The sequence below is a fragment of the Ipomoea nil genome, unplaced genomic scaffold (assembly GCF_001879475.1).
Source record: "Ipomoea nil cultivar Tokyo-kokei standard unplaced genomic scaffold, Asagao_1.1 scaffold2480, whole genome shotgun sequence".
Classification (NCBI taxonomy): Eukaryota; Viridiplantae; Streptophyta; class Magnoliopsida; order Solanales; family Convolvulaceae; genus Ipomoea; species Ipomoea nil.
The window spans coordinates 4,081,358-4,096,681 of record NW_017618908.1 but is presented as its reverse complement, the minus strand read 5'-3'; the positions used below and the strand labels follow the sequence as shown (position 1 = coordinate 4,096,681).

The 15,324-nt window shown below is 33.3% G+C and overlaps 2 protein-coding genes across 2 annotated transcripts; both read left to right on the top strand.

Annotated features, from left to right (window-relative positions):
• The first annotated feature begins 1,233 nt into the window (after positions 1–1,233).
• LOC109153129 (cytochrome P450 81E8-like) lies at positions 1,234–3,786 on the top strand. Its single transcript, XM_019300915.1, has 2 exons — positions 1,234–2,225; positions 3,049–3,786. Exons 1-2 carry the CDS (start codon positions 1,308–1,310, stop codon positions 3,676–3,678), a joined length of 1,548 nt encoding a protein of 515 aa, XP_019156460.1. The 5' UTR covers positions 1,234–1,307; the 3' UTR covers positions 3,679–3,786.
• A 649-nt stretch (positions 3,787–4,435) lies between these two features.
• On the top strand, positions 4,436–6,800 carry LOC109153127 (cytochrome P450 81E8-like). Its single transcript, XM_019300913.1, has 2 exons — positions 4,436–5,591; positions 6,082–6,800. The coding sequence occupies exons 1-2, from the start codon at positions 4,530–4,532 to the stop codon at positions 6,712–6,714; spliced, it is 1,695 nt and encodes a 564-aa protein (XP_019156458.1). The 5' UTR covers positions 4,436–4,529; the 3' UTR covers positions 6,715–6,800.
• The last annotated feature ends 8,524 nt before the right edge of the window (positions 6,801–15,324 follow it).

Genomic DNA, 15,324 nt, shown 5'->3' with positions numbered 1-15,324 from the left:
GAGCATTATTTTTGAGTAAGAGTGAATTTATTTTTTATTTTTTATTTTGTTGTATACAAGAGAGGGATGTTGGTGATTGTGGATTTGTGAGACAGTTTGACCGTCCAATGTATTCAAAATCCAAGATGATTATTCATAAATTGCTAAGAAGAATAAACTGGAATGAGCAAGTAATTGAAGTCCTAAAAACAAAGCGTAGAGCCGTGCTTTATTTTATTTCTTTTTTATCAATATTAGTGTTTGTTAGTAATTTCAAGGCTAGTTTATACAAATTTATACGAACACAAAAAAATATACTAAGGAACAAAAAATCTCAACTCACCGCTTGCATCATGCGTGCCTTTGGACCACTCAATTGAGACCTTCAATTTTTCGCCTTAGGTTACAAAAATGGGGCATGTGATTGAGTTGTTTATTCTGCCCTCCACTTAAACATACTTCTAATGCCTAAATAAACGAATGGCCAAAATGGTTAACATTTTTTTAAAATTGAAAATTTAATTGGACAAAAAAAATTATCAATAGTCAAATTAGTAATTTTACTGTAGTCAAGAAATCATTTCGATAATTAACTCGTAATACTAATGTACAATGTTCCCATAGGTCTCCAATTTTGCACAAATGCACACCGGTGATTAAAAATTGTAACTCATGCACTCTAAAAGTGCACTTTAAAATTTTTATAGTTTTTGAAATTTATTTATTTATTTTGTGTTTTTTATTCAATTGCGCTTTTACATATCTATCAGTTTGGTGGTATGTTACAATACACTTTTGTGCATAATGACTTTTAAATCTAGATTCTCAATATTCAAAATGAAGATTGAGCCCCATCCTATTACTTGTCATGTACTAGATCAATGCCTTGGGCATTAAAATAAATAAGTTGATGAGTTCTACAGCATGAACTCCCAAATCTTACACCATAAATTTTACTAAGTTGATGAGTTTTACAGTATGGACTCTCAAATCCTAAACCATAAATTTTATATTTCTTGATGTGTAGGAAATTGATAGATTACTTTTTTTATGTGGATCTAAGTGTCTACATAAGGATTTTGTGTGTGTGTGTGAGTAAAAGTTAGGAATATAAAATAGGAGTAAAAATATTATTTTACTAAGTTAGGTAGATGTATTGACTATTGATTAAGTGTTAAAAGATTACATTTTCCTCCCAGTTGTGAGTCTTGACTTGTCTTCTCCTTGAAAGTCACTGAAGTATATCTTTTTGATTCATCATCTTTGGGTGGCTGTGGTTTGTTCTCGCCACTCTAAAAGCTTGTCACCTTCGAGGCTCCGAGATAGAAATGGCGATCCAATACTACGTTGCAGTTTTACTGTCTATTCTCCTCCTCGTACTATCAAACTTCTTCTCCAATCGCCGCAAAAATCTACCCCCGGCTCCACTCGCTCTCCCCATCGTCGGCCATCTCTATCTCATCAAAAACTCCATTCACCAAGCTCTCGCCTCCCTGTCAGACAAATACGGCCCAGTTCTTTATCTCCGATTTGGCTGCCAGAATTTTCTCGTCGTCTCATCCCCGGCGGCCGTCGAGGACTGCTTCACCAAGAACGATATCATCCTGGCGAACCGGCCCCGGACCATGGCCGGCGACAACTTCTCCTTCGACTATAAATCCTTGCCCTTGGCCCCATACGGCGATCTCTGGAGAGTCCAACGCCGGCTGACGGTGGTCGAACTGTTTTCAACGCTCAGCCTCCAGCGCTCTTCCGCTATTCGGGAAGACGAGATTAGAATTGTGATCCGATCTTTGTTCAGACTGTCCCAGAACGGGAACTCAACCGTGGATTTCAACAATCTGGGCGGCGTGTTCACTTTCAATTCTATAATGAGAATCATGAGCGGGGAACGGTTCGTGAAAGAAGAAGAGATTGGAGGGGAGAAAGGGAAAGAGATTGTGAATGGACTTAGAGAGATTTTCTTTGCTAGTATCTCTGCCACGAATGTTTGCGATTTCTTCCCAGTGTTGAGGTGGTTTGGTTACAGGGGCCTGGAGAAGCAGATGGTGTTAGTGCACAAGAAGAGAATTGAGTTCTTAAATCGTATTCTGGACGAGTATCGACGGAGAAATGCCGGATTTTCTGAGAATTCAGAAGGTGATGAGATGAAGAAGAAGAAGAGCCCAGTGATTGAAACTCTGTTGCGTCTGCAGAAATTGGAGCCTGAATTTTACACAAATGATCTTATTATGAGTATCATTCAGGTAAGCTACTTCGATCTTCACTGTCTTCAATTTCTTCTTTATTTCCCAGAACAATTAATGGTAAAATCAACACTGCTCAATGATCTCAAGATTATGCTCTGAAGTCCATTAATTCCTTATATTTTTTATAGGTCCTAAAACTTTAAGTGAAAAGTCAATTAATTCCTTATATTTTTTAAAGGTGCAATTACATTCATCAACCATTTATTTAGGTGCAATGAAGTCCAAAAACATGTTAATGACCTCTATCACAAGTCATTTGGGTTCCGACCACCCTATAGCAAAACTTTCGACAAAAAAATGGGTCATGGAAAAGACACTAAGGTCACCTTCTTCGTAGAGAAGGCGACCCAGATCTGGGTCGTCTTCTCCAACGAGAAGGCAACCCAGTGGTTGCCTTCTCTGGTTGAGAAGGCGACCACATCTGGGTTGCCTTCCCTAGCGAGAAGACGACCCATATCTGAGTCACTTCTTGCCGGAGAAGGTGACCCAGTGGTCGCCTTTTTCGTGATCCGTGACTGATGACCGATCGTCGGTTGCCGATCACTTTTTTTTTTTTTTTTTTTTTTTTTTGTGTGTTGGAAGTTAAGCCGGTTGGTCGTCAGTCACTTGTTTTCGCCAAAAATTTTGTCGGAAGGTGGTCGGGACCCTAATGACCTGCTATAGCAGGTCATTAATCTGTTTTTAGGTTTCATTGCACCAAAATAAATTGTTGATGGGCGTAATTGCACTTTTAAAAAGTTTAGGGGGCTAATTGACTTTTGAGTTAAAATTCGATGGCCTATATAACCATTTTCCCAAACAAATTTATGCAATTGTGCAGATGTTGTTAGTTGCTGGAACGGAGACAACAACCGCAACCATTGAGTGGGCAATGTCACTTCTGTTATCTTATCCAGAAGTATTGCACAAGTTAAGATATGAAATTGACAACAACGTAGGACACAAACATTTGTTAAACGAGTCTGATCTCTCTAAGCTCCCTTATTTGCGTTGCATTATTAACGAGACACTAAGACTATACCCTCCAGTGCCACTATTGTTACCCCATTATTCCTTAGAGGATTGTGTAGTTGCAGGGTACGATGTTCCCAAACACACTACAGTTATGGTTAATTCTTGGGCTATGCATCACGATCCCAAGGTATGGGAAGAGCCGGAGAAATTCAAACCAGAAAGATTTGAGGCCATGGGAGGGGAAGAAGGAGAAGGGTTCAACTACAAGTTTGTTCCGTTTGGAACAGGGAGAAGAGCTTGTCCCGGAAATAACATGGGGTTAAGACTTGTTTCATTGGCACTTGGAGCATGTATACAGTGTTTTGATTGGGAAAATACTAAGGAGGATAAAATGCGGGCAGCCTATTTATCTCGAAGCATCTTGCAAAAGGCTGAACGATTGGAAGCAATGTGCACGCCACGCAAAAATTGCCTTCAATTTCTCTCCGAACTTTGAATTGTGTTGCATATGTTTTCAATGTTTATTTTATATACTACTTTTACAAGCGCATTGTACGACTGATTTATTACTCAACGTTTATATTTAAATAAGTAATTCAGTATATATATATATATATATATATATATATATATATATATATATATATATATATATATATATATATATGTGTGTGTGTGTGTGTGTGTGTGTGTGAGAGAGAGAGAGAGAGAGAGAGAGAGAGAGAGTAATGCTACCCAACCCTCATAATCTCCCTCTCGACATGACATTTTTCATTTGATGGTTTAGTCTTAGATAAATTGGTTTGAAACTTTAATGATGTAAGAACAATTTTGTCCGATAAAAAAATAATAGTATAATATTTGTAAAGTAATGTAAAATTGTCTCATTATAGAAATACAGAGAAAAATATTAATACCGTAATGACCTTAGTCATTCCCAATAATACAAAAGCATAATTAAAATATTGAGTCTTGTTCTAAATATAATCAAACCAAGTTAATTAAACGAAATAAAAAGGTTAAAAAAAAAAAAACTTAACTGATAATCGTAGTATGCATGGAATGGAAAGTAAGTTGAGTAAGATGGAATCTTCACTTTGGTATGTCATTCTCTAAGGATGGCAAATGAGCTGAGAATTGAACAATGTGTGGCTAAGCAAAAGTGCATAAGAGCCGTAGAAAGCTAGCTAGGTCTTAAGACTAAACAAAGAACATTATAAAAGTAACAAGGAAAAGTAAAGTAACATACATACAAGTGTAATCAAGTGAATGAAGGAGACTAGGACTAGATGTTCCTTGATCTGATAAAGGGGATAAACCTAGGTATAGGAAATAGTGAGATAAGCCATGAAGTGGCTTTCGTGGCTTACAATTGTGCTTCATATAAGCTTACTGAAGTATATCTTTTTGATTCATCATCTTTGGCTGGCTGTGGTTTATTCTGGCCACTCTAAAAGGTTGTCACCTCCGAGGCTCCGAGAAATGGCGATCCAGTACTACGTTGCAGTAGTTTTACTGTCTATTCTCCTCCTCGTACTATCAAACTTCTTCTCCAATCGCCGCAAAAATCTTCCGCCGGCTCCACTCGCTCTCCCTATCGTCGGCCATCTCTATCTCATCAAAAACTCCATTCACCAAGCTCTCGCCTCCCTGTCAGACAAATACGGCCCAGTTCTTTATCTCCGATTTGGCTGCCGGCCTTTTCTCGTCGTCTCATCCCCGGCGGCCGTCGAGGACTGCTTCACCAAGAACGATATCATCCTGGCGAACCGGCCCCGGACAATGGCCGGCGACAACTTCTCCTACGACTATAAATCCTTGCCCTTGGCCCCGTACGGCGATCTCTGGAGAGTCCAACGCCGGCTGACGGTGGCCGAACTGTTTTCAACGCTCAGCCTCCAGCGCTCTTCTGCTATTCGGGAAGACGAGATTCGAACTGTGATCCGAGCCTTGTTCAGACTGTCCCAGAACCAGAACGGGAACTCAACCGTGGATTTCAACAATCTGGGTGGCGTGTTCACTTTCAATTCCATGATGAGAATCATGAGCGGGGAACGGTTCGTGAAAGAAGAAGAGATTGGAGGGGAGAAAGGGAAAGAGATTGTGAATGGACTTAGAGAGGTTTTCTTTGCTAGTATCTTAGCCACGAATGTTTGCGATTTCTTCCCAGTGTTGAGGTGGTTTGGTTACAGAGGCCTGGAGAAGCAGATGGTGTTAGTGCACAAGAAGAGAGTTGAGTTCTTAAACCGCATTCTGGACGAGTTTCGACGGAGAAATGCCGGATTTTCTGAGAATTCTGAAGGTGATGAGATGAAGAAGAAGAATAGCCCAGTGATTGAAACTCTGTTGCGTCTGCAAAAATTGGAGCCTGAAATTTACACAAATGATCTTATTATGAGTATCTTACAGGTAAGCTATTTCGATCTTCACTGTCTTCAACTTCTTTATTTCCCAGAACAATTACTGGTAAAATCAACACTGCTCAATATAACAATGATCTCAAGATTATGCTCTGATCTTATAACATTAAAAGAGTTAATACCATATGAGGTCCACCGAGTAAACTGATTTTGCCTTGTTTAATTTTAAACTTTCAAATTGTCCATCTGTGGTCTTTCGACTCTCAAATTTAATCATGGTTTAAGTTAATCACTAATGGTCCTTCAAGTTTTGAAATTTAACCAGTGGTAGTCCTCTTGAAAGGACTATGGTTTGTTAAAATTTAATAGTTGAAGGGATATGTGTGGTTAACTTGGAACACAAATTGTTAAATTTGAAAGTTGAAAGACCACAGATTGTCAATTTGAAAGTTTAGGACTAAACGTGGCAAAACCACTATATTCGGGGGACCTCAAATGGTATTAACTCAACATTAAAACAAATGTATGCAATTGTGCAGATGGTGTTTGTTGCAGGAACGGAGACAACATCAGTGACCATTGAGTGGGCAATGTCACTTCTGTTATCTTATCCAGAAGTATTACACAAGTTAAGATATGAGATTGACAACAACGTAGGACATAAACATTTGTTAAACGAGTCTGATCTCTCTAAGCTCCCTTATTTGCGTTGCGTTATTAACGAGACACTAAGACTATACCCTCCAGCACCACTATTGTTACCCCATTATTCTTTAGAGGATTGTGTAGTTGCAGGGTACGATGTTCCCAAACACACTACTGTGATGGTTAATGCTTGGGCTATGCATCACGATCCCAAGGTATGGGAAGAGCCGGAGAAATTCAAGCCAGAAAGATTTGAGGCCATTGTAGGGGAAGAAGGAGAAGGGTTCAACTACAAGTTTGTTCCGTTTGGAACAGGGAGAAGAGCTTGTCCCGCAAATAACATGGGGTTAAGGCTTGTTTCATTGGCGCTTGGAGCATATATTCAGTGTTTTGATTGGAAAAATACTAAGGAGGATAAAATATTGTGCGCAACCTATTTATCTCCAAGCATCTTGCAAAAGGATGAACGATTGGAAGCAATATGCACACCGCGCAAAAATTGCCTTCAATTTCTCTCCCAACTTTGAATTGTGTTTGCATATGTCTTCAATGTTTATTTTATCTAATAATTTTGCACGTGTATTGTGCGACTGATTTAATGCACAATGTTTGTCCTATGTGTACTTTAGTTCATGAGGATGTCATGTACTAACTCATTGAGTGTGCGTATGTACATCGTGTTTGGAATGAATTCTGTCTCCATATTTTTTGTGTGTGTGGTTGGTCTTTTGCGAAATGGTTTCAGAATGCTATGATTGTGTTAACGACGAATGTTCTTATTCAAGTTATTGTAGTTTTTTATCAAGTATGGTGTGTAAGAAATACTGCGGTGTGGGAGACATTTTTGCAGGCGCCAAAGTGTGTTCGGAGGGCGGCTGTGGCGTCCATTACGCCTTGGAATTCGGCCGGACAGCACGCGGAGAACTCCGCTCAGCAGCAGCACACGCTGGCAGTAGCGGGGATGCGCTGCTTCGTCGATGCAGCGTTCGTGCCTGGTTCGGGAGCGGCAGCGTTTGGAGCGGTGTTGTTGGCGGATGGTGGCTCCTTCGTGGCAGCAGTGAACGGGAGGTTGTCATACTGTGAAAATGCTCTCACGGCTGGCCCTGGCTTGCAAGGAGGTTTTGTCTTGGTTGAAGGCTCGTGATGTTACGGATGTTACTCTTTATATGGACTACGCGATCCTTCAAAATTACATCAGCAATTTATCTATTGCCCCTATATCTTACGTTGGCCTGGTGATCAATGACTACAGAGCTATCATGGCTACTTTCTCTTCTTGTGTTTTATTATCGGTTTTTAGGCGTTTAAACATTATTGCCCATACTTTAGCGTCTAATGCCTCGACTCAGGCTACTACTTTGTATTGGGACATTGTCCCTCCTGACTTTATTTTGATGCATTTGCAGTAATAATATTGTTTCGTTGTTTGCTTTCAAAAAAAAAAAGTAATTTAAAGTATAGCAACACAAAATTATATATCAGAAGTTCATTATAGATAATTGCACTTTTCTAAAAACAATTATCTAAATACTTGTTGTAGTTGATATGGAGAAGGCGACCTTGGTGTCTTCTCCGTGACCAACGACCGTTCATTGGTCGCCGATCACTTTTTTTGTTTGAAATTTTGCTGGAGGTGGCCGAAACCATAATGACCTGTGATAGCAGGTCATTAACCTGTTTTTGGGCTTCCTTGCACATAAATTGTTGGTGGGTATAAGTGTATAATTACACCTTTAAAAAATTTAAGTAGCTAATTGACTTTTCAGCTAAAGTTCGAAGGTCTATTTGACCATTTTCTCTATAATTTTTGTTATCTTAAATAACGCCAAACGTCACTTATAATAGTATTAGTTTGATTTTTTTTTTTTTTTTTTGAAATGTGTTTGAAGAATGGACAAATATACAAAATAGTAGTTTAGAAAAAAAAGTGTTTTTTATGTACGTCTACTAATTTAAATATTTAAATAAAATTAAAACACAATTTTTTTTTTTATACATCTTTATCCCTCTCCTTTTCCCAAACTAGCCAGTATTTGCTATATATTTGAATACCTTTTAAAATATTCACATTTTTCTCCAAATATTCAAAAATAGTATTCAAATGGTTAAGGTTCCTGGTTTGTACTAGCCACTTGAAAAGATTGCCAATTCCAACATGGAGAGCCAAACTACCAGACTATTCCTAACACAGAGAAATAACATAAATTACTGAGAGCGACTTATTAGTCTTCTTTGTTTAAGTCTATAAGTTATGTACAATCTTCCATTTACATTCCTATTATTATATCAAAATATGAAAACTTTAGAGACAAGAGATATTTCACGCTTTTAGGATAAGAGAAATCACTCTGTACCTCACTATTCAATTCTTAAAATGGATGTGATTCTCCATACATTATAAAAGTGGCCAGCAGCCGCACTCCATAATAATAATAATAATTGCCCCCAACATTATTACAACAATGTATCGTACGTTGTTACTTTCAACATGGGGTCCAATACTATGTTGATTGAACATACAATTTAGTGTTGCCAATTTGGTAAGCTTGTTCTGTATGTCTGCATCACTATATGCTACCGACGACACACTATCCAAACATAACCAAAGAGTAAATTTTACTTTTAGTCATCAATTATTGTTATATTATAATATTTAACTTAATATTTTTTTTTCTAATTTTGTCTCATTACATCCCTAACTTCTATTTGTTTGTTTACGATAATTGCTCATCATTTACATTTTTGTCATCATTTCATCATTTAATAAAGATGGGTAAAATGTAATTTTAAAAAAAAATGTGAAATCTCTGGCCTCTAGAGTTTTTATATTTTGATATAGGCCCTGTTTGGTAAAATATTAGCCTATCAATCAATTTTGACTTATTTAACCACCATTAATTGTTTGACTTGGTTAAAAAATCAATATTAAGTGTTTGGTTAAGGGCATCTTCAATAAGGGTATCATCACCGCATTTTAGAATAGTAAAATTCCCTTGGGGTAGACTTTGACAAATAGGGTTGGGAGATTTTGAAGAAATTTTGCTCCTGCAAAATCAAAGCTTTTGTCAGCAATATATATATATATATATATATATATATATATATGTGTGTGTGTGTGTGTGTGTGTGTGTGTGTGTGTGTGTGTGTGTGTGTGTGTGTGTGTGTGTGTGTGTGTGTGTGTAAACTGCAGCTTTTCAGAGTGGCCGCCAGTGGGCCACTCTAAAATTTAATTTCGTTGGCCGTGGCCAATGGCAACGACCAAGTTTTTCCGACTGTTGCAATGGCAACAGCCAAATTTTTCCGGCCATTGCAACGAAACCCTTTTTTTAAAAAAATTATTATTATTATTATTATTTGCAGGGAATTTCGAAGGAAATTTTGAAGAAAAACGAAAACTAGGAAGAACTGAGAACGGAGAAGTGAGAGTGGATTGCTTATTTCTCTCCACTTATTTTTTTATATTTCACCAAATTTATTTTTATATTTCTCTTAATTATTTGTTTAATTTTTATTCTATAACTATCGTATTAATTAATTAGGCGTACTGTGTTTATTTTAATTAAGTTTGAAAATTAAAATTTTAAGCAAGTATTTGTTTAATTTTCATATTTATGTATGTTCATTTATTTATCTTTATTTAAAAATTATAAATTTATAAATCAAATAAATAAAGAAATAAATTAAAATATGGAGATACAATGGTGGATACACAAAAAATTGTGAAAAAACTTAAAACTAATGGAAAGAAGAGATTTTGTAATTGAGGGGGATAGTGGATGTTGGGTTGGGGCCCACAAAAATCTGGGATAAAATCTCATACTATTGAGGATGCCCTAATTAGCTTTTTATAATTTCAAAATGCTAAAATTCAAAAAATTACTCAAATCAACTTTTTCAATTAGCTTTTTGAGAAAAAAAAAATTATACCTCCTCAACTATTATGATATTTTTATATTTAGTCCTATTTTTAAATTTTGTAACATTACATCCTTAATTTTTATTTGTTTAGTCCCTTTTAAAAATGTTGTCATTCCACCATTTAATAAATATAGCTAACATGTAATTTTATCATCCAATTAAAATAGTATACAAGAGAGGGGGGAAATTACATGTTGAGACACGATGTTTGAATGATAAAATTACATTTTAGTCATCTTTATTAAATGATGAAATGACAAAAATATAAATGATGAAATGACAAAAATGTAAATGATGGAGCAATTATTGTAAACAAAAAGATGTTAGGATATAATGAAACAAAATTGAAAAAAAAAATTAAGTTAAATATGACAATATAACAATAATCTATATATCTATATATATATATAAAAGTAATAAAATATTAATTGAGTATTGATAAAAGAAGTAATAGAACATAATTAGTAAGAGAATAATGTAATTTATAAGGAAATATTCTTTGGTAAGTAAATAATATAATTAAATATGGAAATAATATTGTTACGAATGAAAAAGAAATTGGAAAAAGAAAATGGAAAATGTGGAATGAAAATAAAAGGAAAATTGGAGTCCATTAGTATTAGTAATTTTATGAGTAAAATGAAAATCGAGTAGTTTTGTTATGAAAATGAAAACTATTTCCATCTTTATTTTCAGAAATTAGGAAATATTAATTTTATTGGAAAAAGAAATGAAAATTACAAATTGAATACAAATAAAGAGATCTCTACCTATCGCCTATAAAATGATCGATGCAACCAAACTTGGGATTGCCTTTCCCCAGTGAACTACTCAGAGATTCAAGAATCATATTCTCTCTCTAAGGTTTTTCCGAGAATGGCGGATCACCGTCATCGTTTCCAGTCGCAGAGCAAGAAAAAAGGAGATCTGAGATGGCCAGGTAATGTTATTCTATATAAACTCAGCAAAATGCATTCTCAAACTCTCATCTTATATTGCTTTTATCTTAATGTCAAATGTCAAATTAGGCTCTAGGAGATGCACACTCTTAAAGATCATGTTGACTTAGTGGTGAATCTGTAAAGGGTTGGAAGTATCTAAGCAGATCAGCATTACATGGTTTAAAATCGAGTTGAAACTGGTCGCAAGCCTTTCATTGGAGTGAGCAACAACAACCATTTATGATAACTAACTCAGAAGAATACAGAGGAGTTGAGGGTTAGAGTTATGATCATCATAATCTAATCTTTTTCTGTATGTTTTACTTTTGCATTTCTGGTTGTATTTCATTGCACCCAACTATTGTAAACTTTGATTTTACTCTTTTAGAGAGGAAAAACTCTCGCATGTAGTAGGTTTAATATATATATATATATATATATATATATATATATATATATATATATATATATATATATATATATATATATATATATATATATATATATATATATATATATATATATATATATATATATATATATATATATATATATATATATATATTTATATTTATATTTATATTTATTTATTTATTTATATAAAACATTTAGAGGCATCCATCCTTTGTAAATCAAGGACTTTTGATACTCTCTCAATGTTAAATTCTCAGTCGCTTTTAATGCCTTTTGTAAACACAGGGATAAATCCAAGTATCGCTTTGCAATTGCAGATTAAGTAGCCTCTTTACTCTTGCTAACTTCCATGCTATTATGGTGAATTGGTGATTAGAATATGAAATATGGGTTCATATTTATATTGAAGATTGTATTTTATTTGTACTTCTATTTTGTTTTTATTCTATATTCGTTGCTTCCATCTTCCTATTGGATGTAATTTATTATCTATAGGATGTTTGTTGATTTTTTGAAGTTGGCATTTGCTTGGTAGAGTAGTGATGTTAATGGCGCGGTTTGACAAAAAATTAACTTTTAATGTTCCATTATTTCATTATTTTGTATAAAATTGTAATATCTTCATGATAACAACATTTTATATGATATAAATTTGTAAAAAGTAAACCATATATATATATATATATATATATATATATATATATATATATATATATATATATATATATATATATATATATATGTCAATTTGCCTATGTAAAGATATTGTATGACATCTATATATACTTTCTACTTTTGTTTTTTTTATTTATCTTTTTTTAATGCCTAATAATTATCATAAATAATTATTAATAATTGTAAATTTATATACACAATTATATTAATAATTAATTATTAAAACAAGTATAATTTATTTTGTATGGTAGACACATTAATTTTAATAATTTTGATTTAAACTATTCAAGTTCTATGTTTTTCATATAAAAAAGTTATAATTATAAATTTATAATTGTAATATTTTTGTAATAATATTGAATAAATATTAATCATATGTTTAGATTTAATCATATATTATATAAAAAGAATTATATATTAATTTAATATAGTGATGGTTAAAATACGGGTAAATCATATATAATCATAATCTAATATAGAAAAAAATTCATTATTAACGATATATATAACTTAGGAAATAACTAAACTTATTAAAACTTAATTATTTATAACTTCACTTTTAATATAAATATATAGTTTTAATATCCAAAATTAATAAGATTTTTCTTAATATGGATCTATATATTTTAAGTAATTTTGATTTAATATTATACCTTAATTATAAAAATAATACCTAATAATTTTAGTATTACATGCCATACAATAATTACCATAAATAATATTAATCATTGACAATTTATATTTGGCAATAAAAATTAATAGTTAATTATTAAGTCAATTATAGAAACTTTTGTACTGTGAATACATTATTTTTAATTATTTCAGTTTAACAATATTATTATAAATTATTATGGCAATTAACAAATTAACTGTATAGATATTTATATTATTATTATTATTATTATTATTATGTAATAATACAATAAAATTAAAATAATAATATTAATAATATAATAATAATAATCAAAACAAAACTATATATAAAATAAAAATAAAATTAAAATTATGAAAAAAAAAAAAAAAACAAAACAAAGGGGAGCAACGCCCCATTGTAAATGATCCTACATCGAAAATATTTGGAAAGATGAGCTCTTGAGCTCCTCTTCCAAACATAATTGCTTGCCCATTAACGTGGACAAGTATTGAGAAGTCAAAATATTCTTATTTAAGAAACTTTAGCTTAATGACTTCTTATTTTGATTTTTTTAAATTTATTACAGTGTTTTGAGAAAATATTAATCTTAATCTTTCCCTAAAATGTATATGTGTTATTTTAGTTTTTAGTAGTTTGGAAAAAATTGTTGAGTTATCAAATAATATTTTTTGTGTTTTGATTACAGATAAAATGTTAAAATGGTGAATTTGTTAAAATTTTGACGAATTTATTATTATTATTATTATTATTATTATTATTATTATTATTATTATGTAATAATGTAATTATATAATAATAAAATAAAATTATAATAATTCCATAAGAAGTCAATTAAGCCCTCCAACATTTCAAAGTGGCAATTAGACACACGAACTTTTAATTCCTGTGCAATGAGGCCCACTGACCGGGTAACCACCTATAACACCCGGTAAAATGCTCTGTAGACGCTGACTAGGCACCATCTTTATACATTTGGCATGCCACTCATCAAAAATTAAATTAAAAAAGAAAAAAGAAAAAAAATATTAAATTAAATATAAAAATATGAAATACGAAATATAAAAATGGTAAATGGGAAATTGGGAAAATTAACTTTGCTATTCATATTGAATGAAAGAAGGGAACGAAACTCCATAACCCTAATACTTTAATCTTACCATCAAAATCAATTCTCCCTTCAATCTCCAACTTCATTCACCCAAAATTGAAATTTACGAAGGAACATTGCATGCTAACAACAAGACGAAGGCTATTGTTGTTGACTGGAGCTTGAAGACGAAGTTATTGGCAGTAAAGGAGTAGGAGAAGTCGGACGAGTTTGTAGCAGTGGAGCTTGAAGACGAAGTTGTAGCAGTTGGGCGAACTTCTTCCACGGACGGTGAGCGATATAACAAACGATAACAGACCTTGAAGAGAGGTAATAAACCTAACCCTTATTCAACTGAAGATTTCATATTAGCAAAGCAAAAATGTATAGTGGGTTTTGTATATTTGAAGGCAAAGATATGAGTTTTGTATATTTGCAGGCATAGATATGGGTATTTGTATATTAAATAGTTTTGGCAGTGTTTTTTTTTTTTTTTTCTTGTTGACTTGGTGTGAATTTGGATTGCTTTGTGATATGGGTCCCCTACAATGTAGTTAATAATTGAGACAAACTTGGGTAGGTGTAGTCCTGCATTTTTCTTTAGTATTTGGCAGTTGATTTTTTTGACTTGTTGTGGTCCCCCTACACATGGTGTTTGTTTTAGGTATATGTTAACTATATAGAGTACTTAAATGTATACAATGACCTACACTGTTTGAAATATAAGCATTTTAAATCTAGGATTTGTATTGCTTAAATCTATATAGGTCTTTGTATTCTTTGTATTGCTTAAATCGAGATATATTTTAAATCTGGGATTTGTATTGCTTAAATCTATACAGGTCTTTGTATTGCTTTAATTTACATAGGTCTATGTATTGCTTAAATATAGGTCTTTGTTTGTTTGTTTGTTTTTTTAGGATGCATTCCACTGTATGTATAAGAATTCATCATGGTGGCAGTTTTGTCCAACACCCTGTTATGAATTATGTAAATGGTGAGGTTGAAGAGGTTATAATGGACCCAGATTATTTATCGTATCCTCATTTGCTGAAATATATTAAAGAGAACAGGTATGGTCAAATTCAATCTCTGTCGTATAAATTACCTCATGAGCGTATGGAGAACCTACATATACTCAATAACGACAGAAGTACACTTGACCTTGTTCATTTTGCGTGTCTGTGTGGTCAAGTTGATTTATTTGTTGAGCATGGTATAGACGATGCAGAGGTAGTTCCAGAGTTAGCATTACCCACACCTGTAAATGAGGCAGTTCGAGATGGTGCTGTGTTAGAAGCTGAATATGATCCTGGGGTTGTTACACAACCAGAGACTGAACATGCTCCAACTGAAAATCATGGTGATGAAGAGCAGTTCTTGAGTGATGATTTAGAAGGGGAAGAGGGTGATGAAGAGCAATTCTTGGGTGATGATTTAGTAGGGG

Bases quoted from the DNA above. Each gene is read 5' to 3' on its own strand.
- LOC109153127 (XM_019300913.1), top strand. From the start codon at position 4,530: ATGAAGTGGCTTTCGTGGCTTACAATTGTGCTTCATATAAGCTTACTG. The intron at 5,592-6,081 runs GTAAGCTATTTC...GCAATTGTGCAG, and splicing joins TTATTATGAGTATCTTACAG to ATGGTGTTTGTTGCAGGAAC.
- LOC109153129 (XM_019300915.1), top strand. From the start codon at position 1,308: ATGGCGATCCAATACTACGTTGCAGTTTTACTGTCTATTCTCCTCCTC. The intron at 2,226-3,048 runs GTAAGCTACTTC...GCAATTGTGCAG, and splicing joins TTATTATGAGTATCATTCAG to ATGTTGTTAGTTGCTGGAAC.